General features: G+C 29.3%; 1 protein-coding gene across 5 annotated transcripts in view; it reads left to right on the top strand.

Moving 5' to 3' along the window:
- The window catches only part of LOC129961102 (E3 ubiquitin-protein ligase HUWE1-like), a 254,804-nt gene that overhangs the window by 220,716 nt on the left and 7,047 nt on the right, over positions 1-27,041 (top strand). For 4 of the 5 annotated variants that reach the window (XM_056074928.1, XM_056074930.1, XM_056074926.1 and 1 more), the window contains 9 exons: positions 4,064-4,279; positions 7,500-8,041; positions 9,311-9,414; positions 13,966-14,246; positions 15,569-15,762; positions 17,410-17,532; positions 18,502-18,718; positions 18,932-19,107; positions 20,790-21,065. In XM_056074928.1, coding sequence (XP_055930903.1) covers positions 4,064-4,279; positions 7,500-8,041; positions 9,311-9,414; positions 13,966-14,246; positions 15,569-15,762; positions 17,410-17,532; positions 18,502-18,718; positions 18,932-19,107; positions 20,790-21,065 — 2,129 coding nt within the window. The remainder of the gene's footprint in view (positions 1-4,063; positions 4,280-7,499; positions 8,042-9,310; positions 9,415-13,965; positions 14,247-15,568; positions 15,763-17,409; positions 17,533-18,501; positions 18,719-18,931; positions 19,108-20,789; positions 21,066-27,041) is intronic. The other variant, XM_056074931.1, reaches the window with a different exon arrangement.

Raw genomic sequence — 27,041 nt, 5'->3', positions numbered from 1 at the left:
TTTCAGTGCCGTGCTGAAATGGTGGTTGATATCATTTGGCCATGGAACATTCTGTAGAGTGACAAAGTCCATTGTTGTTGTTGTCTGGATAAACAAGTTAAACACAACAATTACCAAATTTGGGTTGCGGAATACGCGCTATCCCGTAGCAAACTTAAGATCCTGAAAAAGTGACAGTATGATAACTGCTATTGTCTTTTCTATTAGACCATTTTTTTTATTTTTTTTTGAAGATACAATTGTCAGTTGAATCTAACCCTGTTCCATTACAACACAGCGTGGATGTCTTCAGGACATCATTTTTATGCAGAATGTCGCACCTGCTCGCATCAATCGTCGTGCAAAGCATTTTTTGAAACAATATTTCTTAGACACACGGATGATCTGTCGTCATTTTCCAATAGCTTGATCTCCTCTTTCGCCCGAATACCCCTCACGACTCTTGGTGGTGGTGGGGGGGGGAGGTTCTGATGGACATCTAACATCTATGTCAAATCTGAGGGACAGTAATCGGCTGTATTCCGCCAGTCATAATCCAATCTGCTGTGAAAAATATGTCTGTGATTAGAGCTTAATGATAAACATGAAGGGAATACATTAAGCAGTTTATAGTATTTAATATTTCTAAAGTGTATTAAATGCATTTAAATGCCATCTGTCGATGGATTTTTGTGCTATTGTTAATTTAATAAATCTCATGCTCGTCATTTGAATAATTGAAATTTTATCACATTTGGGCCAATAGAAGGCATTCAAGGGCCCTCTAAATGAGAAACGTATTTCTTGCTATCCCTATGCTACGACATTAGCAATTGTATTGTCATTGTTTATTTTATGTCTTACATTTATTTCTAAGAGTGAAAAATTACTGGTCTATTTTTATTGGTGTACTAATTACTCAAGATTCTTGTGTTTCTGGATAAATACGAATGGATATTGGAATTTCTCCACTTCATTCATAAGTACCTGGGAGACTGAGCTTCTCTCTGCATTTTTCTTCTTTTTTTTTGGGGGGGGGGAGGGATCTTTTCCTATTGCTCCTTGCAAATAGGGGATCAAACGTGAGAAAAATACATGAGAGTCTGAAGCCCTAACCACTACTCCATTTATGATAGACTTATGCAGGTCATATATATCCACAGATCAGTATTTGTGTGTGTGTGTGTGTGTGTGTAGAATCTCGTTTTTTCAAGAGGGACACCTGCAGTGTAAAAAAAGTATTGGGACATACTACGAGTTTGCAGATTTTTATCATAATATTTTACTCAAATATACTAATGAAACCAAAACAAGGAATTAAATATTATTGTGATGTATGCAAGTCATAATAATTCAAACAAAACTCATATTAATGCAATTATGGTTATAATTGAAAATAAAAGAAATCGAGTAAAAATTCGTGCCCAAAAAATATTGGGACACCTCCCAGTAAATTGAGAGACAAGGCAAACTTAAAATTAATATCTTATTGGGCAGTCCTTGCTTTTTATGACCTCTTGTTGTCTATTTGACATGGATTGGACCAATGTTTTGCAAAATGATCCAATGATTTTGGCCCACTCTTGAATCAAATGGTTTCTTGTTATCCTACTTGTTAGAAATTTCTCATATAGTTTTTGCAGCGAATAATGTCTCACGTGCTCAATGGAATTAAAGTCTGGACTTTGTACAGGAGTTTTAACAACACTAGGACAGTGGTAGAAGACCCATAACTTGCAAATATAAGCAGTTTGTTTTGAATCATTATCTTGTTACAATCTAAAATGTCTTGAGATAACCAGCTTGCTTGCACTTTCCAATAAATTTCCTTGAGAATGTCAAGATAAACATATTTATTCATTGCACCATCAATAAAATGTAAGTTTATCGACACTAGTGTATGCCATTCAACTCCAGACTATTTGATTGCCACCTCCATATTTGACAGTAAGCTTAAATTTTGGATATACATTGCTGTACTTAGTTTCCGCCAAACTTTTTGCTTGCCGGTCCGATTCGAAAATGTTATATTTGTTTTCATCAACAAAACATATTTTTTTTTTTTTTTTCCAAAATTCCTTTGACTGTTTTGTATACATTTTAACAAATGCCAGCCTAGCTTGTCGATTTGCTTTGCTGATGTAGAGCTTTCTTTGAAGTACTCGGCCAGGTTATTTATATTTTCTTAAAACATAGATTTACAGATTTTCCAAACTTACTTTTACATTGCAAAGTCAATTTTATTGCACTAATTTTTGGATTATTGCACTAATTTTGGATTGTTTTGCAATCCATCCCTCTTCACGTCCATTAAATATCATCTGACACCCTGATTTTTGCTTGTTTTCAACACTAGTTGTTTTCTTGAACATGTGGACAATGTTAAAAACAGTAGACTCGCTCAATTACAAGATATGTGCTATACAATAAACAATTTTCAATTTTTCCAATGACTTATTACAAGATTTCGCATTCATCCGATATATCTCTTTTTCGACATTTTTTCTGTAAGAATCTTATCTGCTAAAACTTTTATGTTTTAAAATTATAGTCTAAAATAGTGGTTGTAAATTCAATTCTACTGATGTACTATATAATTGTTGACTTTCTCATTTCAAAAGTATCCTGATAATTTTTTTTTTTTTACTTCTATTTGCCTTTGAATTACATTTGAAAAGCTAAATCAATTTATAATTCTAAAATATCAGTAAAATTTTGCTTACGATCTTTGCGCCAAATATTGAAGTATTTCTTGATTCATTTTCTTTTTATGTTAATGTGATGAATAGTTTTATAAATAGGTTTGTAGGTATTCATGCCAAGTGTCCCAATACTTTTTTGAGTGAATGTATATAGATAAACTTTAAAAGCAAAAACCTTATCTAAATATAAAATTTGATACAAATCATTAGAGCCATTTCCGGGATACACGAAATAAATTTATACGTATATACAAAAATTGCTCATTGAAAGTTACAAGATTCGTGAAACCTTCCTGCTTCCAACTGTGATAAAATTTTCAAAATAAGACCATTTTTTTAAAGTAATTTCTCTTGATTAAAATTTATTTATTGATGAAATTCCTTCAACAAGTTCTTATAATTTTGTGAAGAGATACAATCTGAACAAGCACATAAAAATTAGGTATAAAATTCCCTTTTAAGTGATACTTCAAAATTTGTGTATAAAATCCACATATTTAATTAAAATAGATTCTAACAAGAAGAAAGGGAAAAGTTGCCAACTAGGGTGAATCCTATACTGGCGCAGCATCAAACAGTCCTGGTTGCGCAAGAATTATTTTAATCCATAAGAATTATGGAATTTATTTTGACAGTTATTTTTACTTCAATCCTTTTGATAGTATATGTAGTGAAGATGTGTGTTCTTAGCGTAGGTATAGTTTGGAAGAAACCACATATTTAATTATAAGTCAGACAGTGATAGTAAAATGAAGGGAAAATGTACACAGTATTCAGTAATGAATTATTTATTGAATACTGTGCAATCATTGATGTTATTTATTGAATATTGTGCAATAGTTGATGTTTCAACATTATCATAGAAAAACGAATTTTTCATCTTATGACTTCCTTTAGTGATGAAGAATGTAAGTCAACAGTTTGAATGCATAATAAATCTGCTAAAATGCACGTTAAAATCTGCCTACTTTTTTTTTTTTTTTTTTGTATAATAGAGACATGGATGCAGTAGTAAACAGAATGTTAAGAAGACAAACTTTTGTGCAAAATATGGTATAGGTCTTTTATAGAAAGTTGCTTTGGAATATCTGTTATTTACTGAAGTCTTAAATATTTTGAATTCATACACCATTTTCAGCTAGTTGTAGATATGCGCGAAACTTCATTTTGTCACTACATTTATATTTTAATGTTGCAAAATTTTTACATGCTTAAAGTCTGTACACTAATTTTTCTGTAAGGTTTTTCCAAATTGTAACTGTTGAGATATAGAGATTGAAGGTATTTGTACATCTCATGATCATCCCAGACCCACTCACCTTTTTATTTTACTTACTATACAAAAGAATATCTAACTTACATATGTATTACACTTTTTTTAGTAAAATAGAACCTTCGAATCGCTCTTGTTCACCATCCTGGCTGTCAATAAGTCTTGATGCTGCTTTAGGATGTCGCACAAATGTTTTTCAAATTAGACGGCTAACAACTGCACATCGACGTGCCAACGAACGGCAGACTTTTGGAATTCAAAGTGTCCTTTCACCAAATGTTCCTTTAGTTACTATACATCCATTAGCATCACCAGTCATATGCAGGTTTGTGTGGCTTTTATAACTGTTTTTATGAGTTGCATTTGTTGGTTGTGGAATTAGATAGCTTATGGAAAGGGAGCAGTGCTCCTAAATTTTCATGTTATATGAATCGTTAAATTTTTCTTTGCTTTGGATATTTTTTATTTTAATTTGTAATTATCTTTGGAAAAAAATTGAATATACTATTGAGATTTTTTTTCTAGTACAAATCTGTATCATAATGAACCAAGAATTGTATGTTTTAAAGCTATTATGTTTTTATTGTTTTCTCTTTTTTACACTATTTGCATTGAGTGGGAATATTGAGTTCAAATAAAAAAAAATTCGATCAGTGAAAAATTAATATATTGTTACAGAAATCATCCTTTGGTTTGTGATGCAAAAAGTTTTTCAACCGCAGTTGGACCGTAATGTTGTATAATATTTTGAGGCATGTTTAACAATATTGGGAATACCGTATCAGCAGCATTGTATTGTACAGGATGTAACAAGATTCAAAGACTACCAAAAGTTTTAAAAGTATTGTTGCAATAAAATTCTGGCTCAAATTATTAGTTTTAGCTTAATTTATTTGAAATTTTTTTTTTCCAAAAAAAAAAAAAAAAAATCACTGGAGCAATACTGTGAATGCTGTATTGTAAATTCTGTGTTTAACAACCCTGATCAAGGTTGTGACAACAAACTTGTAAATTCATTTAACAAAAATGGTCTACATAATGGATGGCACTGTTGTAAATTCTATATTTGAGAATGCAATACAAAGTTAAATATCTGTTTTTATTTATTTTACTTGAAGGGATCTGACAGCCTGGATATATTTCTAGGTATCTTCATTTTGATTATTTGTGCTGATTTAAAATAAACTTCTAGTTTTTGTAAAAGGCTCCAGCTTGCAATTTATTTATTTAAAGAAAAGTATATTGATGATAGAAAATAAAAATAAATGAATTCAAAGTTAATAAATAAAGCTAAAATAAGTAATATAATAAAAAGCTGATTGGATACCGATATAAAAAAAATATTGCTTTAAAAATTTTTTTATCCCTATTATTACTTAATATGAAACATGCGAAAATTATACATATTGCAGACTTTTAAAGGCTTTAATGGGCAACCTTTATTTCACTTTTTTTATTTGTGTTCTGTATATTAAAAACTATTACTTTTCTACTTTTATAACTTCTTCTAACAGCAAATCATTTACGAGTGGATTTGGCCTCTTTTTTTACTCGAAATTGTAAAAAATATCATTAAATTAAAAGAATATTCCAAAATTAGACGTAGAAGTAAGCAGTACTTCCTTTTCAGGCTGAACACACCTGTACCATAATTTACCCTAACATTTTAAAGACTCTCTTATTCAGTGCACTAGACACCACTAGCTAACGAAAAAGCATGGGTTGGAATCTCAAAGTAAATGAAAAATAGAATTAGTGCAAATATAGGTTAAAAAGAAATCAAGAAATGCATTAAAAATTATTTCACACTCTTAATAGGTTAGATTTAATTTTGAAAGTATTTATAGTATTTGTAACAAAATTGCTCAAAACTAGAAAATTACATACAAAATTGTGAAATATGTTACAGTACTGGAACCCAATATTGTTTTTCCTAATTTTACAATTTTATACAGTATAGTGTGTTACTTGAGAAGTTCAGCAACTGATAGCGACGTTTTATTCCTTAAGTAAACACAAAGCACAGATAACAAAAACTCAGCTGAGGTGTACACATAGGACAGCGAATTTTTATCTTAACATCGTCAGAAGAGCTAGGCGTCAGCAGTGTGCGTTGCGATCAGGACTCCAAAAAGAGAATTAATGATCGTGTGAAGGCTTTGTCTTTATTATGTCTTCCCTGACAAGGAATGGAATTTTCCAGAAAAATCTCCAGGCTCTTATAGAAATAGAGCTAAAATTTTCCATTTTTGTTGCCAAAGGTGATAATTGACAGAGTAGCCATTAAGAATCTCTGTAAGCAAGTGGTATAAAAAATTTGCTATAATATATAGAAAATTTTCATCCATACCCCCATCCCTTATTAAAGTGAGCTCATGTCTTTGACAGTTGTTTCCCTTATTGCATTATAATTCCCTATTGAAAACTGAGCATTATATAATACATTATCTTATTATCCATTTCAACTCTTTTCTTTTTGTTTTAAGTTTAAAATAATTTCATCATTCCCATTGTTTACTAGGTGCTAAAGTTTCCTTCCTTTTCATGCTTTTCTTTTTACAATAAGAAAGTGACGATATTATTATTATTTTTTAAAATCTCAGTCTTTGGTTTCATAGCAGAATTTTTTGAATCTGCCTTTTGTTTGTTTTCGATTACATAAGATAGTATTTTCAAAAAGAATTTTTTTTTTTTTTTTTTTTTTTTTTTTTTCTGACAACACCATACCTAAGGAGGCATTTCAAAATGCTATGATATTAAGTAATTTGGAAGTTCAAGCAACGCCACTAATAAAAATAAAACATTTTCTAGTTTCTTTATTGTATTTGGTTGTGAGTTATTCCTCTTATTTCAGGTATTTAAGAAATCTTTTCTGTCCCTGCAGATTTTCTGCGAGTAATTAATGTACCTCATAGAAATGTAATGGGAACTATTTATATATTATGACTCTTAAAATTTCCCTAGAAATGTCAATTTATTTTTTTTCAATTTCTGTGTATTTTAAAATGGAATTTAAAATTTATTATTAAAAAGTAATTATTTGATTTATCAGGCTTGCCATGACGCTGGGAGAACCGGGAAAATACAGATAATTCAAAAAAATCATCTAAAAATAGGCGCAATGCAGGAAATTTAAAACTCATCTAAAAAAAAATAGGTAAATGAAAAATTTCCTTTAGAATTGGTGAATGCAAGGAATTTTAAGTATTTTTTTTTTTTTCATCCAAAGAATACCGATGTCTGAACATAGCAAGAATAAAAGATCGTAGCCACAGCACCAAAAACGAAACAAATGTGTAATCGCGGAAATTCGCCTATTTCCTACTTGCGTCCCCCCTCCCCTCTTTTTTTTTTATTTTTTTTATTTATTTTTTTTTTTTTTTTTTTTTTGTATACCTAATATCCGTTTTTATTAATAATGACTGAATAAGTTATTATTAATGTTCTATATAACAGTTTCATTTGCATTATATCTGCATAGAATTCAAATTCTGTGTCAAATAATTCTACTGCTGTATTTAAATATAACTTCTATTCGATTTTAGGCATGTACTGGATACATTAATATCTTTAGCAAAAAGTTTCCCTGTTCATTTTCTACCAGTAACAGGAAAAGATGAAAAATCAAAGGAACCTGGCAGTAAAGCTGATCATAAACAAAGTAAAAGTCAATCGGATAAAGCAGAAGGGAAGTCATCAGCTAAATCTGAAAGTGATTTTTGGGATGTACTGGTGAAATTGGATTCCCTCAGTACAACTTCACGTAAAGGTAAATCGGCTATTAAACCCCAAAACGTGTTATCATCATATGGATCTTCTACAAGTACCTCTTCAGAAAGCGACCAAAAATTAGGAGGGTTTCAAGCATCACCACTTGCTCAACTGATTGGACTGCTTGCTCATCCTGTTGTTAAGCGGAGTTCTGTTTTGACTGATCGTTTATTACGATTGTTAGCTTTGATATCATTGGCTCTACCAGAACCAAAGAATACTTTAAAAGGAAAATCAAATTCTGATAATCGACATCAAATCACAGAAGTGCAGCTGGAAACTTCTGATGCTGCTATTCATCTGCAGTCAGAAAATGGTAATTGCTTCTTAACTGCTACACTTTGTTAAAAAAATACTTTTAAGTGACATTTTTCACTACTATTAATACCGCGTAAATACTAAGCGTATAATAATTTACGTTTGCGAGAAATAATCACTTTATATTAATCTAAATGGGATAATTTAGGTAAAAAAATGATTTAAATTACAACAAAAAGTAAAATTGTTCTATTAAATATTCTGATCGACTTGCTCAAGTTCTTCTTTACCTAGAACCGTAAAGCTTTAGGCCATGAGCTAGGTTTTAAGAAGCATACTTTTCAAGTATTATTTAAAATTTTGCAAAAAATCATAAGTATAAACTGCATTAAACAACTCTAAACCATATATTTACATATTGTTGTGAAAATCATTCGTTGAGTGTACAGTGATTGTAGTCTAACAATCTGAATAATGGAAAACAATACTTTATTCTAGGAATATTCGAGAAAATACGAAGTGCATGCAATAAAAACGCAGTCAAGGCGTATATTTTGAAAGCACTTGTAAAAATTAACAACTTAACAGTAAATCACCAATTAAAAAAAGTAACAATATTATTAATAGCGCATGCATCCAGCAGCTCACGAAACGAACAAAACTCCAGAGTTTAACTCATTAGAGTACCCCAAAACGTTTATGGATTTTCAGCAGGACGAAATTCTCCGGTCAATCTCGGTGTCTAAGAAATTGAGTCATAATTCTTGCATTTTCTAGATCCATCAATTTTGCCACCAAGTTTGAAATCATTGGCTTGTCATCCAATAGGAATCTGCAATTCTCTATCCAACCATAAGACTTGCATGTCAGAGGGGGATATTACACTTTAATATCAGTTTTATTAATTAATCATTTGTATCGTTGTGTATTTGATGCAATAGTTTATAATCTCTTAAATTGCGATTGACACTTCTGTTAACAGCTATAGGTTTATTTTTTTTTTCATTTTTATTTATTTATTTATAAAGCATCTATTTTTGGATTTCTATTTATCATCAAAGTGAAATAACTGAATAAAACTTTTGAAAATCTAAATAAATGTAATTTAAACAAAAAGGAAGTGAATTTTTATATTTAGCAGAATTGCCTTTTAGTATTACATGAAATTCCTATTTGTTGAATTTTATGATTTTATTTTTCGCGAGTAACTAATAAAACCCAATTTCTTTGTGTGTGGGGTTGTACTTTTTTACATTCTGATATTTCATAATAAATTTTTCTTTAGTTATGTGGACATATTACTCATATCTCATGTAATTATTTATAGGGCAGAAGAAAACACAAAGTAAATCTCAACCTTCAAATCTCATATTAGAAGACAATGAAGAAGAAGAAAATGTGATGAAACATTATTTGAAATTAGCTGTAGAGGTTTGTTTTTGAAGTTTTATCTACTTGTTTGATTTTTTATTTATATGTTTTAGTTTAAATAATAAACAGTGCAAAATAAAATATCCGTTCGCGCTAGGAGTTCTCATTCTTTATTGCAGTTCACCCCCATTTTCTTTCCATTTTAAATTTATTATAACACAGAATATTGAACGAAACTTTAAGAACTTGAAATAAATTTTTAGAGAAAGGAATTTCGTTTATTTTGACCATGTTTTGAGTATTTTATACGCCTTTTTCATTTTGTTGTAGAGCTAAGTAAGTGATTTCATATTCATTATACAGTGCTATGAACTGTGTTATGGCATCCTCACTTTTAAAATCATTAATGAAAATATAGTCATTTTATATACCATAAATGTATAGATGTGTAGATTTTAACAATTTTATAACCATTGAATTATTCATTACCGCTGTTTTTTCACTGAAAGTGAAGTTTAACATTTTGAAGGCCAATGTTCGGGAACTGATTATTGTTTTCAATTAATTCCATTTTGTTTTTGGCAGCTATACTGGGGTGCTTGACATAAAAAATAATGGATATTTAATTTATAGCCTAAGAACTCATAACGAATCTTTGAGCAGGGATTTTAGGGCATTAGAAATTGTGGGTACTTACATGCTATTCAAGTAAGGAATAGGAAATCTAGTTGGCTGTATAAAGGTTTTGTCCCTACGGTACATTATGAGATTGTGCAAATAAATTATGGCCTGAAAAAATATATTATTTCCTGTGAGATTTAAATTATCTGAAATCAAGCATGTTAATAAAACAGGGTGGCCAGCCGACTGGGAATCGTCAGGGATTTCCGGGTTATCGGGGAAAATCAAGGAAATGGCAGAGAAATTTTTTATGAAAAGGGAAATTTTCTTATAAATTCGTATTTTTATCGGACTTGAAAATTCGCTAGTATTTTTTCTGAAGTGGAATGAAACATCGTTGGCAAACCAAAGAAAATCAAACATTTATTGATAGTTTAAAACAGAAGCCATCAGTGTTTCTGCCCATTAACCAAGCTGCTGGAGATTTATATTTACAATTCTCAGGGATCAATATTTCGAGTATGTAGTATCGTCAGTACTATATTTGGGAAGCTCCTTCAATTCTGAAGAACAACTCGTGTTCAACAGTCCTTTCATAATGGATTTTGATTCAAATTGTGCTGGCTTTTTTTTGTCTATAAAAAAATTTATTATTTGCCTTACTTTAATATTCTATATACTTAGAAGATTTTTTCTTTACCTTCATTTTTTTTTTTTGCATAATTTATGGCATTGGAATGATAATATGACTGTATAATAATTCGTTAATTCATCGTTTTTAGACTGGGGCGTACTAGCTTGAACAGTTCAGGCAAATTTACATTTGAAACTACAATGGAAAAGAAAGATTAACTAACATATCTAATGTATAATGTATATGGTGAAACACGTATCTTTGAAGCAGAGCCGTTACCGAAGAGACAGGAGACACTTCTGAATTTTTAGACTTTGCTTTTATTCCATCCAGGGAGGCATCATTTGTGTACAAGAAGAGCGAACAAAGCTGACGTCAGTTCACCAGCGATGAAAATAGAAAGGAGCGTCAAGAGACAGAAATATTTTTCCCCACGCTTATATGCTATGAGATTCTGATAGGGATTTCTTGACTCGTGTCGATTTAGGTAAGGGGAAATAGGTATATTTTAAAAGAATTTGCGTAGCTTGATAAATTTTTATCCTTTCAATCGGAGTGTGGGAATTGCCGATTTCAGCTCGTGTTGAGTTAAACAAACAAAAAAAAAAAAAAAAAAAAAAAAAGGCGGAATTGGATCAGAAAATAAGAGAACATCCCTATCCATATCTCAGGTTATATAAGACCAGGGATAAAATGTTCAAGAGCTTTTCCCTCATTTATTTCTGTGTCATTGTGTGTTGCTCGTCGCTCCTGCTTGTACATAATGCATGCTTCTCCAAGATGAAATAAAACGACGTCACGAAATTGAAAGTCTCTTCATTGTCTTCGAAACTGCATTCTGCTTCACACAAAATAATGCTTACATATATATTACAGAGCATTTTCCCCGAAAGATTTGTTTGCGTTTTTTTAGAACGTCATCGACATAATTAGCGAAAAAAAAATTTGAGTTCTATGAGAAAAGGCAGGCTAACTAAAGCCCAACTCCTATTATGATTTTAATCTTTAAGGGGTCTATTATTTAAAAAGATATTTATTTATTTAATACTGTAATAGGGAGAGGTTTTTCTCCCCTTTTTTTCCCGTCGAACGTCAGATCGATCATTCCACGTGTTACGTAAGTGAAAATAAGAATTTTGAATATTAATATTGAAACCATTTTAACTGGATGTAAAGTATTCACCCATTATTATAATACTTAATTAAAATAAAACAGTTAAATTAATTAGTTTTTTTACACCTTTCGGAGATTTGTTTTCCTGAATAATAAAGTATCGGACGTAATTGCTAATATATACATAAAATATTTTTTTAAACATTATTAATACGGACTTGCTAAATTCTTCATATAAATGGACGTTATTGCTAATATTATAACATTTATAAAATTTTGTACTCGTTTCATACTCCCTTATGCATTCAACAAAATGCTCTATAATTTAAAAATAATATTAAACACAAGAAATTAATTTGTTTGGTTATTATAAGTACTCATTTTTTGTGTATTTTTCTTTTAAAAAATTTAAGTGAAGGGCAGTATTTTTCTTATGCATATTGAAGTATATTAAACTGTTTGCCACAAAAATTTATATAATTCCTTCATACTATCTTTTTTGAAATTTATATTTTAAAAACGTTTTCTTTTTATGCAATACAGAGAGAGGCTTATCTGAATTCAATAAGTGAAAATGATGGTTTTTTTTCCTCTCAATATTAAATTTTATTTTACATTAATTTATTTAAAAGAGTTGAGCAACTTTTCAATTAGAGAACATATTGTGGAATAATTAAATAAAATAAAGCGACATCGTTCTAAGGATATTAGATATATCTGAAAAAAAGTCAGGAAAATTCAAACTGCAGTAATGATGGCCACCCTGTAAAAGTCCGAGACTTCTTAGTTAGTTTAAACATGTCTGAAAATTTCGAATTCCTATTTTAAAAAGAAGTTAAAAAATATTTTAGGTCCGGTAAAATTTAAAAGCTGCATTTATTCAATGTTTTTAAGAATATTAGCAAAAAGCCAGAGGAAAATAATTGTTTCAAATAATTGCCAGACATAAAGAAAAATTGCACGTGCGTCTTATTGAAAAACGTTATCGATGGGGAGTGAATGCGAGTGAGGTGTTGTTGATCGGTCACTATCGGGGACCCTGTTCACTCTGCCTTGATGGGCAGTTAGGGAATTAACGTGACTCAGAAAGCAAGCTTCAAATGCTAATACACGTAGATGAAATGTTTTGGAGTAATTACTTTTATCTCTAATATAATAAAAAAAATCAATTTTATATGCGATTGTTAGAATTAATTGATGTAGATATAATTTAAATTATAGCTACTAAAAATTCTACAGAAATTTTAAGAAGTTAAAAAAATTAGAGATATTCATAAATTTCAAAGTTTTAAAGAATATTTAACTTAATTTTAATGGTTTTTGATACTAGAATAAAAACCACAAATCACTAATGGTGTTTTTGGAACCTTTTCGGCTAATTATGATAGATTATAGCAAATTTCTTCACTATCAACCGTATTCACGAAATAGCCAACTTACTCGCAAGTCATTTAAAGGATTCTTGCAATTTCACTCTTACGTGAGCAATTATTATTCTCAATTGCGAGTTTTACCCAGCTCTTGCTGTCCTGTCGACTTCGAAATAGATTTTCATTGATTTAAATATCTCACATGATCGCTGACTGGTGTTTGTTGTTTTCACTGTTGTTCATGTCAAGTTTTTCACTCGCGATTTTTCTTTCGATCTGGCTTTTTGTCAACGTTCTTAAATATGTTCAATGAGTGCAACATTTAAATTTCATTGTGCTTAAATTATTATTGGAATATTTTCAAAAAGAAATTCATGATGGTCTGGCCATATTTTTAAACCACCTAAAATGTCTTGGGACTTTTATTTTTTCATTTATTAACATGTTTAATTTCAAATTATTTAAATCCCGTGGGAATTAATGTATTTTTTCTAGCCATAATTTTTTGAAGCATGTGTACAATATGCAATAAGAACCCATGGGGCCAACCAGACTTTCCATCCTTTACTTGAATGCATGTAAGTACTAATGCCCAAAATTTCAGTGATCTTACTTGCTCCAAATTCTTTATGAACTCTTGCCCTAATAGGTCATTGTGCATTAGTATAAAATTTAATAAGTTTAGCAGCATAGCGGAAATGTTTATATTCTTGCACAATTATCTGATTATCATTGTAATTTATGTATATCTAATGTATCATTTTGCTATTCCTGAGTAATCGGAATTTTCATACATATGTCTGGCTTTTCCTTTTTATATGAAATGAAACATACATAGTAAATATGGTAATTAGACGTTTTGATTTTTATAGGTTTTAACATCAAAAACTTGTTCAGAAGAAGGCTTGGAAGATGCTACTGCATTATTACTCAGACTATCTAGAGGATGTGTAAAAACGAGGCGGACTGTTTTATATTTACTATTGGATGGTGCTCGTCAGCTTGGCCAAGTTGTTTGTAAAAATATTAGAGCTCTGATGTATGAATTGAGAAATCTAAATGTGCCGTTAGTTAATGATAAGTTTCCAGAATCAGACGATCGGGATACGGAATATGATGGAAAATTTCAGTTAAAGGGTACTATACAAGATAGGTATGTATATTTTGTGTATGTCAAAAGGGGTGGCTTCTGGTCAACTTTTTATTTGCTTTTTTTGTTTATAATTATTATAAAATGTCTTCAGTTGTTGGTTTAGAGATGTATAAATTCTGCAGCCATTAATTGATAATCAGTTTTAAAATTCTTGTATAAAATTGCGTTTTTCCTATTTATTCTAAATGCCCTTTTTCCTGTTAACGATACTTAAAATTCAAACACCTGTTATTCATATACTTATGCATTCCTTGAAAAATTGAAATGTAAAGCTACTGTCTGCGACATGTTTTGCTTGCCATACTAAACTTAATAGCTTTGCAAAGAAAAATAATAAATTCTCAGAATCCTTAAAAAGTATCCTTTTTTTAAAAAAAATATCAAACTAAAAGGTAAAAATAACTTTTTGAAATGATGTAATGCTTAACTGAGCATAACTAATATTGAAAAGCATTATTTTAAAGGAAATTGTCAACCAATATTTTAAAATATTTTTTGCTTGTCAAGCAAATTAAATTCTATCGAAATATATGTGGATAATCATGCAATCCAATCTATTTATTAATTTGAAATGTGACCTATATCAACCCTGTATGGAAGAACTCATTTTATAATGTAAAAAGTAATTGAAGAAAAATATTATAGTTCAAAATTTTTCTGTTACAGCATTATCAGATTGACCTTTTGCTTATATGGATCTAAGTAAACAAATTGATCTAATGCACAACATATTATATCATTTTAATATATCTATTCAAAATACTTTAATATTTGTCAATATTAAAAAACTTTCTGACATTTGCAGAATCTATAAAAATGTTGTTGTTATAATGAATCACTTCTATAAAATAGTAACACCTGAGGCATCTTTTACCATCTTTTGTTGCTGTGATAATTACTGCTTTTAAGAGATGGGATTTTTAAAAATGTATTACAAACAGTAGAATATGAATTATTATTTTTTTAAATTCCATTTCATCATTAGTGCTAACTTTTAATCTTTTTGCTGCTCCCTTAGACTAATTCCCAGGTTATCTATTCTCCCTATTTGCGACACCACTGGATATATAAGCCTGAAATTTCTTCTGACATCCTCCCATAAATACATGTAAAAAAAAAAACACGTAATTTTATTGGTGCATTAATTGTTTTCTCTTGATATGTCTTATTATATGTTGATTGTATTTCCACCTCTTTTCCCTGCCTTTCAAGGACAATTCGTGAGATACAGTCTTATAAAGAATTTTAATCGAAAATTATATTTTCAGATTTCAAGTTTTTATTTAAAATTATTTTTTAAATTCCAATGAATTGATTTTTAGGTTTACTAATAGAGCTGTCGTGATTACGGCACCCAGCAAAATCAAAAGTAGAAGTGGTCGCGAACTTCAGTTGCCATCTATGTCTTCTCTAACTAGTAAAACTTCCAGTCAGGCTTTCTTTTTAAGAATATTAAAAGTCATTATTCAGTTAACTGAATCTACTCCACTTTTACCAAAAAATAAAAGTACTACAGGTATGCAATTTGTATTTTTTAAATTTGTATATGTTATAATTTTTATATTATCAAAATTATTTAATATATTGTTATAGATTTATAAAATGCAGAATCTGAGAAGTGTCGTAATGCATTAAAATAAAATTAACATATATTTGCAGTATTTTTTTTATTTTATAATGATCTCTTCATGAGATGAACAATTAATAGTCATTCTTAAAACAATGTACAACACAGTACGTCTCAAATTATTTTATGGGTTACGAAATTTAAATCTATAATGTAAGTACAACATGAACTTTGCGACGGCCCCTTTCCAAATTGAAATCCGTTTCCTAGATCGACGCATTATTAAGTAGAATCACAGTAGTTGTCAAGATTATTGTCAATTCCCCCATTGATTCATGGACCTTGGTTGGAAATCCTTTTCAGGTTTGTTATGTTAATCGCGTATATTGAATGTTCAACATTTTCATAAAAAACCGGTACTTTCTTTATTGAATATAAAAAAAAAACTGCAGATGTATGACTTTAAAATTATTTTAATGGCTGTCGAAAAGTTTAAAGAGGTTTTGCAGACATTTTATATTAACATTTGTATCATATTTACCACGTAAAAAAGATTTCCCATGAAGGATATTAGTAGTCAAATTTTGAATAAAAAGTACACAATCTGATTGAACTTATTTTCATCCACCAGTTCCAATCTGATAATTGAATAGCAACTTTACAACAGTCATTAGTTTGATTGAATATAAATAATCATACTCTTTTTGATGATTAGGAATTTATATACTGAAGAGATATTTGGTAGTTTTTGATAAAGTTATACATGTTCAAAAAATTATAAACACCCAATAAACAGCAGAATGATTTAACTATGTAATAAATAATAGAAATTTGAGTCATTAACAGTATCATTTCAAGTGTCATTGATATTTGACACTGACATCTGTCTCTCAAATTATAGTTAGTTTTTGGATAGAGAATGGTCCAATATGTTTACTTTTCTTCTTGCTGATTAGATCAACGACATTGATAAGATATTTTGATTATGTAATGCAAGTTTTTAATAATCTTAATACACTCTTGTCTCGAAGTATTTATACTTAAGTAATTTCATTTCAATAAAAAAAAGCCTCATAATCACCATTCAATTATAATAAAAGAGCATAATACTTCTTCAACTTCAATTACAGCTTTATTGCACAAATTGTGCTAGAAATAAGATATGAAATTTAAGAATTTTTGTATTATTGTTAGGCAGTGCATAAAAAATGAATTATGAAATGAATTTCTTTTGCCATCTGAGTAATTTTGCTGAGTTAAATTCTAGATCTTTTTCCGAGATTACCTTTTTTTTTTTTTTTTTAAATAAGATTTTGAATTTTAGTATAACTTCTGTAAATTTTGAAATCAAATATTCTCGGATCATTTTTAATTTAATTTCTCTATTAAACTATTATTTTTTTTTGGCATGTAACATTTTACATCACCAAAGAGATAGTCAATACTGTAATAAAAGCAGAATTGGACAATTTATTTCTTAAAATATGTTTGTGGATTTACATTTAAAGATACTTCTAAAATTAAATGATTTGACAATTAGATAGGAAATCTTTGAAATTTCCATGCTTTAAGAAAAATTTTGACGCTGTGTTTTAGAATCTGATGCACAAGAAAATGGTAGTGATGTCAATATTTCGTCAGCTGCCCGAGCAGAGTTAGCAATCGTAAACGCTTTGTCTGCTGAAGCAGAAGGTTCATTTCCGTGGGATCTTGATTTAAGTAAGTAATTCTTAAATTATTAATGCTATAATTAATTTCATAAAAATGTGCATTTTTTAATTACTTAGAATTTCTACAGGGCATTAAAATTTTCATGAGAAATTAATATTCATGAATCATTATATTGTGTGAAGTTTTATTTTATCGGTAGTAAAAACATACTTCCATTTCTTTGCATTTTAGTAAATAGTAAATACATCTTGAAAAATGTCTCACTTTTTAAAATTGCATGAACAAGTATACACATGGTTGTGGGAGGAGTAGCTAATACATTACTGTTTGTTACCTCCACAGCATTTCTGTTTGCTGTCTTTAAAAAAAAAGAATGAAAAACAGGTAACTTGTGAGAAATTAACCTATTTAACTTCTTAAGCTTCATGTTTTCTCTTTGAGTTTTATTTTATAGCTGTTTTTGAAACGTTTTCTGGTGCTTTTCTTTTTCAACTGGTTCCGGGCCTTATATTTCAGTTTTTAGCATTTAACATCGTGTACTTTCGTAAATAAAAGTTTTTATTTAAACTTAATCGTACATTTCTTCATCATTGTACCTTAATCGGTCAATACATTTGAGGAGACATTTATGGATGGGCTCATTGCAAGTGACATTCTTTTAGGTATGTTATTGAATGAGTTACTTATTAACTGAAATTTGTGTTTGCTCCTTTTGATATTTTTTCTTTATATATTTTGATATATATTCTTTTGATTATTTTTGATATTTAAAAGAAATTTTCCATTCGGTGAAATTAATAAAACAAGTAATGACATACCATTTTTAATTAGATAATAAAAAATGCTTCTGTTAATATTTTTTCATTCTTGTTTGGAAAGGTAAATAATTTAAGGTCATGAAATGAGGTATTTATGTATGTATATTTTTCCTCAAAAACTTGAGAGTTTGCAGATTATATGTTGGCAGTTCAATTTTGTAATAAGTTTCTGGTAAAAGCTTTTCTGATTACTTTTCAGTGCCTTTCTCAACAAAACCAAAGGCGTCTGGCACACCTAAAGATTCCCCTTCACTTCATTTGAGTAGTCAGTTAATGTTAGATGAGCTGTGGACAACTTTAAGTGACTGTTTGACAGAGTTAGCAGAAACCCCTGATCATCATGCTGTGTTAGTTTTACAACCTGCTGTTGAGGCATTTTTTCTGGTTCATGCATCATTTGACAAAGAAACAAAAAAGTATGGAAATCCTTTTTATGTTTTTACTTATTTTTTTCAAATTCTTGAATGTTTTCAGATATTTTTGTTGACATTTAGAAGATGAAAATAGTGATGCAAACTTGTTGCATTTCTTGCTTGTCCATTTACATTACATTTCATTTTTTTATTTGTTCACGAAAATACTAAAGATATTTTTTTAAAAATATTTTCTTATACAATGTTCTGTCGTAGGAAAGATCATCATAAAGATAGTCAAGAAAATGAAGTGTCTCATCTTCAAGATTTGCCTCCAGTGTCACCTCTATCTTCCTCAAATTCATCTTCTGACCAAGGTAGTACAAGTGCAGATGTTTCTGCTACATCATCAAATTTTTCATCAGATGCAATCAAGTTTCTGAAATTTGCAGGTAATCCTTAGTTTTCGTTGTGTTTTACTAACAAATGTGCATGATGTTGCCCAGACATAAGACAATGTCAAAATCAAAATGACAAAAAAGTTACGAAAATAATTTTTAAAAAGTACTAATTTTTGTTCTCGATAAACATGTATGATTAAAATTGAAGCGGTATCTAAAAATAAAGATAAGTTTATAAAAAAATGTATTTAAAATTTTTGTTGCAAGTAGTGCATCTCGAAAATAAATTTTTATGATTGTTGGAATAAACTAATAGGTAAACTTTCTAAAATGGAGTGGAATTCAGTTGACAAAATAAAATCTTCGCACATTGTAAGTAAAATTTTTAAGTCCTAGGTTCTTAACGGGGGTGGTACCGACCTCCTAGCGGTCGATAACAGATAGTCCATCATTGAAAATAGCAGCTGATGCTAGCGAAATCAGAACCTGGCATTAACAAATTGTTAAAAAACAGCAGCCTCAAGCAATACATTATTTTTATTTCTTTTTCATTTGGTGTTTAATTTTAAATTTTTAATGAATAATTTTATACTGCATTTGTTTATCTTTTTATAATTTGTATTTGTTTATAGATAGATAAATAAAATAGGTTTAGTTGATGCGTTATCTCCAATAGCTACAGAAATCATGAAAACAACGGAGTTACGGATATATAGTAAAAAACTATGGAAAATTTAAAAAAAAAAAAAGCATCATCAAAAGATTTATCAGCATCTTCAAACAATAATAACTCATCAATTTCCTTTTGAGTTAAAACTTTTCGATCCTCGTTTCAGCTAGAACATTTAGAGTTAACAAGCAGAAAGTAAATTGTGCATCTGCCTGTGAACACTTACTGGTAATATAAATCAACAGTAAACGTGGGAGCAGGAGTGATTAGATTGCTCTTATAGTTGTATTATGATTTGTAGCTGTTTGGTCAAGCTAGTCTTTGAAATATGGCGCTTATTTTATATATTGTGTAGAATTTATGACTTCTTTCTAATTTTCCTATTTGTACAATGTATTGTATGATATCTCCTTATTGGTCATTGATATTCTGAACGACGAACAACATTTGAGGATATCATAACAATGTTGTTGGTCATTTTGTGCTAATGTCATACTTTTTCTTTGACTTAATCATGAAACTTTTTCTAATGTGATGGATATCATGAAGAAATATATGGCTCAGATTCAATTATCTAATAAAGGTTTTTGAAGTATGATATCATCTCTCCCTAATTTAGGAGCATAGATTCCATTGGAAATCCTATATGATTAATATGAGAAAAAGAATAATCGATTTTGATATAAACATCATTGAAATTAAGAAATAGATAATGAAGTTGTAACAAAATTTGATAATATATATCTAATCTAATGTCTAACATCTAAGTCTAACTAAGTGCCACTAATTTCACGTCTGATTTTGTTTTAAAAGAATCAGTGTAAATGGAATTCAAAAATGATTAATATTTTAAAGCTAACATTATAGCTGTTTTCATTTTACTTTATTCTACTGTAAGTATGTAACATTTGATTTGAGGTTATCTTTTTCTTTTAGAATGATGCAACTTAGTTGAGCCAGTAATATTTTAAAAGTGTTATATAATTGATAATGTTTTACTGTTATAACATTTTTTCATGAAACATTTTTATATTAACAAATTGTGATACATTTCTCTTACTAGAAACTCATCGAACTGTGTTAAATCAAATCTTGCGGCAGTCCACGACTCCCTTGGCAGATGGTCCCTTTTGTGTTCTTGTTGATCATACACGAGTTTTAGATTTCGATGTGAAGCGTAGGTATTTCAGACAAGAACTTGAAAGAATGGACGAGGGTTCCCGACGTGAAGATTTAGCTGTCCATGTTAGGAGAGAGCATGTATTTGAAGATTCATTCAGGGAGTTGCACCGCAGAACTCCAGAAGAATGGAAAAATAGGTTTTACATAGTTTTTGAAGGTATAGTGTTTATTGTAATTTTTCTTTATAAAAGCATTTTATTTATAAATTTTTAAGTAATAGTTGGATTTAATCCTTCATTGCATATTTGGTATAAAATCTTGAACTCTAATATTATATCAGTAATGTATTAAAAATAATTTTCCAGTATAAGCGTGACAAAAATATGTGGTATTGTAATATCTTAGCTCATTTTGAGCAATATTCAAGTGTTCACTATCTATTTTCATTCTCTGATTGAAGTGGAATGAACTAATTGAATGGAATGGGGGGAAATATCTATTTTTGAACTCACGAATTTTCAATAGGGCTCAAAAGTTATGTAATTGTTGTTGTGTTATAATAAACCGAAAAATGTTTTTAAAAATTATTCATTGAAATGTCACAAACACCAGAATTTACCTTTATGTTATTGTACTGGATAAGTTTTTTTTTCTCCCCTTTTTTGTTGTAGCAGCTACTTGTCTCTTCCATTTTGGTGCATAATAATAGAAAACGTTATAAGTTCGTGCAAATGACTTGAAATGAAGGCTCAATTGTAAAACAAACGTTTAGACGATTTTATAAAATGCTGCACTGTGGTATTTTAAATTTAAAAGACCATCTTTATGAATGATTTGTTAACGTGAGTTCATTTATTGTATTTTGTTTGATAGAATACATCATTTTGAAGATCTTTGCCGTTTTCGTGATTTTTTTTTTTTTTTTTTTTTTTTATCGAATTGCTTGAAACTCATCACGGGGAGGTTACTGCAATTCAAGTGCCAATTACACCCTACCGAATTAATACCGTATTAATTCCAATTAATTCAGATGTTTTAAATTATGCGTTGCTTTAAATTCGGTTTCTTCATCGTGGATCTTGAAGCAAATTTGATTTTAAAGTTGGCATCTGTTTCCTCGTCTGCATACTTTTTCTACATACTTTAAATGGTTTTCAACAGATTGAGTGTATTGCATGGAAAATTTTAAGAATCAAACTCGGGTAGTATTTTATTTTGTAGTAAAGTCTCTATTATTTGGCAGGCAATTTTATTTGCTGTATTAAATTTTCTAACAGATTTCCCCCTTAAACTTCCTGCCGATAGATATTCATATTGTTATGCTCAACGAAACTGTCGTGCCTGAAAAGTATATTTATGCTTAAGTGTCCCAGTTTTGAACAATATAAGTGCTTTCCCTTTCGGTATTTCTGCACTATAGCATTGCTGATTAAACTGGTCACGCAAAAAGCAGTATCAGGACATCTGGTGTAGATCTTTCGCTTTTTGAAACGAATTTTTTTCTAGTATTCTCAGAAAACTTTGAAATTGCCTTATAGTTTACAAAATGCAGCATGTCTGTATGGGAATCGGTTATCATTTTTCAATTGTTTCATAAAACTTACATGAATAGAATATTTTTATATGATTTTAAATATGTATAGTTCTTTAATTTTTCCTCAATGTATACTTAAAAAAAAAAAAAACTAACTTTTATATATTGTTTTTAATTTTTTTTAATTGTGCCAGAAAATTTATTGTTGAAATTAGGTACGAGATTTAATTCTTGAAACAAACAAATATTTTCATAAGGCAAATAAATTTTTATCCTATTTTACTGTAAAAATAATTGCATTTATTTTTTATTTGGAAAAAACAATAGTCTATATTCGGCTTTAAGAATAAATAACTGATTTGATTTCACAGTACCAAAAAAGAAAAGGTCGTGTTAGAATCTTTTATAATTATTAACTGAATTAAAACTCTTAATTATTTATTCTGTATTTTGCTTTTATTTTTAATATACCACGTTTTTTCTCAGATTTTACAGAAATGTTGCACTTCATGTAACCTTCAGAAAAATAGAATCTTTACTGTATTTAAAACTTTTAATCGTCATATTCTATAATGTTGTTCTGTAGGTTTACCATAGAGGGCCTTAGGTTTTGTACTCTTTTCACAATTTTTCAGTGAGGCAAATTTACTTGCTCTGTTTTCGTTAATTTGAATGTATCTATTCTTCCATGTGTTTTTTTAAAACGAGGAAGAGAACTAGTATAATTTTACAATACCACAAACAAACAAAAAAAAAAAGCCGAAGTAAGAATTTTATATAAACCTTAAATTTTATTTTATGAGATTTATACTGTCGCGAGGAGACAAAGCTTTTGTTGTCATATAATGATCCTTTAATTTTATACTTGTGTAAGAACACATGTGAACTTTTCAATATAAACATCTACTGAAAACAAACTCTACAATTAAAAATTCAGATAATATAACAAAGTAAATAATTTTCATTTTTAAAAATTTGATATACGCGTTGAATAATGCCAACACGCATTTAAACTAACATATGTTTAGAACTTTACAATGTTTAAACAGATTTTCACAATCCTGAACTTAGATTTGGAGACTGATGTTATGCAACAAAAAAATTGCTTTAAGTCTATATATTGCGGAGTTAAAGAATGGTCAAAATTCTGTATTTAGAAAAAGAAAAGCTAACGTAAATATGTGTTGGTACATAATAAAAATTATTCTATTGAAGCTAGTGTGATAAAACGTATAATATTGTCAAACTTATGAAGTGCAATAAAATGTTATTCTTCGAAGTCAAATTCAAAAAAGGAACCAAAAAAAAAGTATATGATATATCAACTGGATACGTAAAAGTGGTCATTTGGTCAGGCAGTTAAAAAAAAAATGTGCAATAATTGTAAATAACATTGTTTAATGTAAATTATTTGCAATTGCATATTAAAATGTTCCTTTTTATTTTAGATAATAAAAACAAAAATGAAGATGTCTGAATACAACAAATTAAATTTAAACATGCGAATGATAGAAGTAATTAAATAGTAAAATAATCTTTATATTTTTTTTAAAAAAAATGTGATACAATTTGTGTTCAAATTAACTTTGAACAGTTGATGAAAAATCGAAGAATGATTGTATGATAATTAAATTGACAATAATGAGTTGCTAATGTTTAAAGTTGATGAATATTGTATGGTAATTAAAAATTGACATGAGTGAAATTCTAATTTTTAAAGTTTTATGATTATCCAAAAATTATTTTTGTGCAATATGTTTATTCCGCAGCTATGGGGGGGGGGAAACCCAAAGGATTTTTATATCGCATTTCACTTTCTTTAAAAGAGGTTAGAATTTTTTTTAAGGACAATTAATTTTTCAAGGTACTAAGGAAAATGTGCGCTTTTCATTTGAACTCGTTAAGGAGTGTGGATTTCTATAATGTTCAACAAAAAAAAAAAAAAATGGCCATTCAAATTTATATTTGCAAACTAATCGCAATACGCGTTGTTCCGCCAGTGTTTATTTGTTCTATTGGTTTGTAAGGGGGGGGGGGGATATGTCTTGACCGTTTTCATATTTTTTTATATTCCATCTTTTAAGAATTTTTAGAATCCGTTTATCTACTTTATAATAATTACTATTCTAAATATTTCGGATTAGTTTTGCCGTTTGGCACATAATAATGCAATAAAAACTAAAAAAAATTATCAAGTAAAATGAAATCATATTATGTGAACTCTACTAAAAAACTGTAAAAGAAAAAGGTGATATGATTGCTAGATGCATAAAAAAATTTAAAAAGAAATATGAGACAAAATTATACCAAGTAGATAAAAAATTAGCAACAATTTTAAAAACAGTGATTTAATTATTGTATGTCCATGTTAAATTTTTCTTCTACTCTGCATATTAAAAGTAAAAATCTCTGTAGAAAACAAGTTAATATTAACACGTGCAGAAGCGTCTATGTAGACAATGAAATGAAATGAATTAGACAATGAAATAGGGTTAATACTTCGAAGGGGAAAAAAAATATAGAACTGATAAAAATTGTTGACTTTGAAAAAAATTATAAAAAACTACAGAAGAATAGCAAAATAATGTAATTGATGTTATTACAATGCTGTTTTTTCAAGATGGTGTAAAAATTATTTTATTGTGGAAAAGCGTATAATTTTTCCATTCCCATTTCATCCCCTTTAGAGAGTTGTAAAAAATTTTTAATAGTCTTTACATTTCATCTTTCCAAGTGTTAAGAAGTATTTGTGTCAAATTTTGTTTCATTTCGTCAAGAAATGGAAAATTATATAAAGAATCAAGAAAGACGTTCAGTTTTGCATATAAAGATTATTATGTTATAAAAATATACGATTTAATATAAGCAATTTTAATCGTTTCAGAATAAAACAATTCAACGTGTTGCTTATATACACTTTGTAAATTATCCTTTTTAAATACAAATTGAATAGTGAAAACTGAGAAAATGATTTTGTATGAGTTATGAATATGCACGTTTGTATGTTCATTGTTTTATATTCAATCTTTTCAAAAGCAATTCAAATTTGAAAATCCTTAAATGAAAGTAATCTTATATTAGCGAATATTGTTTTTGAAATTTTTAATTTTTATATTTTTGTTAAATGTGCTACATATTTTAAGCTAAAATCTTATTTCAGGCTAATAATAATACATACAGTGGTGGCCAAAAGTGTGGACATTTTTTGAACATTTCATGTTTTTCAACTTTGCGTGCTTGTAGAATACATTAATTTTCACTTAAATACAAATGTTTATATATCAAATTGAAGGTGATTTAATGTAGAATTTAATAACAAAAGTAGTATTACAATATCTGTATTACAAAAAAAGTTACGTTCATTTTAGTAGAACAAACAAACACAAATCGTTTTGAATTATGACGTATTTTGTAATAAAAGCGTACTAGCCAATCACAAACACTGTTTTGAGGATCCATCAAATGTCTGTAACTATAGTTTAGGTTATTTGGATGGTAAAAGAGTTATTGTTATGGAAATATTTTGCGGAATGATGCATACTAGTACAATTAAATAGAATATTGCTGTTTTTGAATATTTTAAGTCCTTTATTTTAATTAAACTAATTTTAAACAATGTCACAAACAAGAAGAACTGATTGGACATCTACAAAAAGAAGCCGAATTGTCATATTGAGAGAAAATGGCCTCTCTTATGCTGAAATTGCAAGACAAGTTGGTGGTTCAGTGACTTGTTCTGGTGTACGCAAGTTCTGTTTACGCTATGAAAAAACGAAATCAGTGGAAAATAAGGCCAAATCAGGCCGAAAAAAATGCACAAGTGCTACTGCCGATAGAAAAATTAAACGGCTATGCCTTCAAGACAGAAAAAAATTCATCAGATGCCATTAGATGTGAAATGAATGCAGCGGGTATTGTAGTAAGCTCAAGAACAATAAGAAGAAGGTTATCAGGATTTGGACAACAGGCTAGAATTCCAAGGAAAAACCATATTTAAATCAAAAGCAACGCGGAAAAAGAGTTAAGTGGGCAAAAGAACACATTAAATGGTCAGAAAATCAATGGAAGTAAGTAATATGGAGAGATGAGACTAAAATATCGCTCTTTGGTAGTGATGGTAGAAAATACGTGAGACGTAAAGTAGGTGAAGCGCTTCATCTTGATTGCATTGAAGCAACTATAAAAACAACAACAAATGCCATGATTTGGGCATGGTCTGCAAATGGTGTGGGCCGAATTCAAGTGATTGATGGCATCCTGAATGCCCAAAAATACTTCGAAACTGTCCTGGAACCAAAATTGATACCTTCCATCAGGGATTTCTTCCCCAGCAAAGCACCATTTATTTTTCAACAGGATTCAGCTCCATGCCACACAGCAAAAGTATGCAAAGCATGGTTTCAAAATAAAGGCATAGATGTATTACCACGGCCAGGAAACAGCCCTGATCTCAATCCAATTGAAAATTTGTGGCGACGTTTGAAAATTCTTGTACGAAAAAAACGTCCATCCAATAAAAAACAATTTATTGAATCTATAATTGATTCTCGGCACCATGTGATTACGAAAGATGAACTCCAAACACTCGTTCACTAGATGTAAAACGCTGTGAAGCTGTCTTAAAGAATAAGGGTTATCTTACCAAGTATTGATTGTGTA

The sequence above is a fragment of the Argiope bruennichi genome, chromosome X2 (assembly GCF_947563725.1).
Source record: "Argiope bruennichi chromosome X2, qqArgBrue1.1, whole genome shotgun sequence".
NCBI classification, from domain to species: domain Eukaryota; kingdom Metazoa; phylum Arthropoda; class Arachnida; order Araneae; family Araneidae; genus Argiope; species Argiope bruennichi.
The sequence above is the reverse complement of the archived record's forward strand: the minus strand, read 5'-3'. Positions and strand labels throughout refer to the sequence as shown.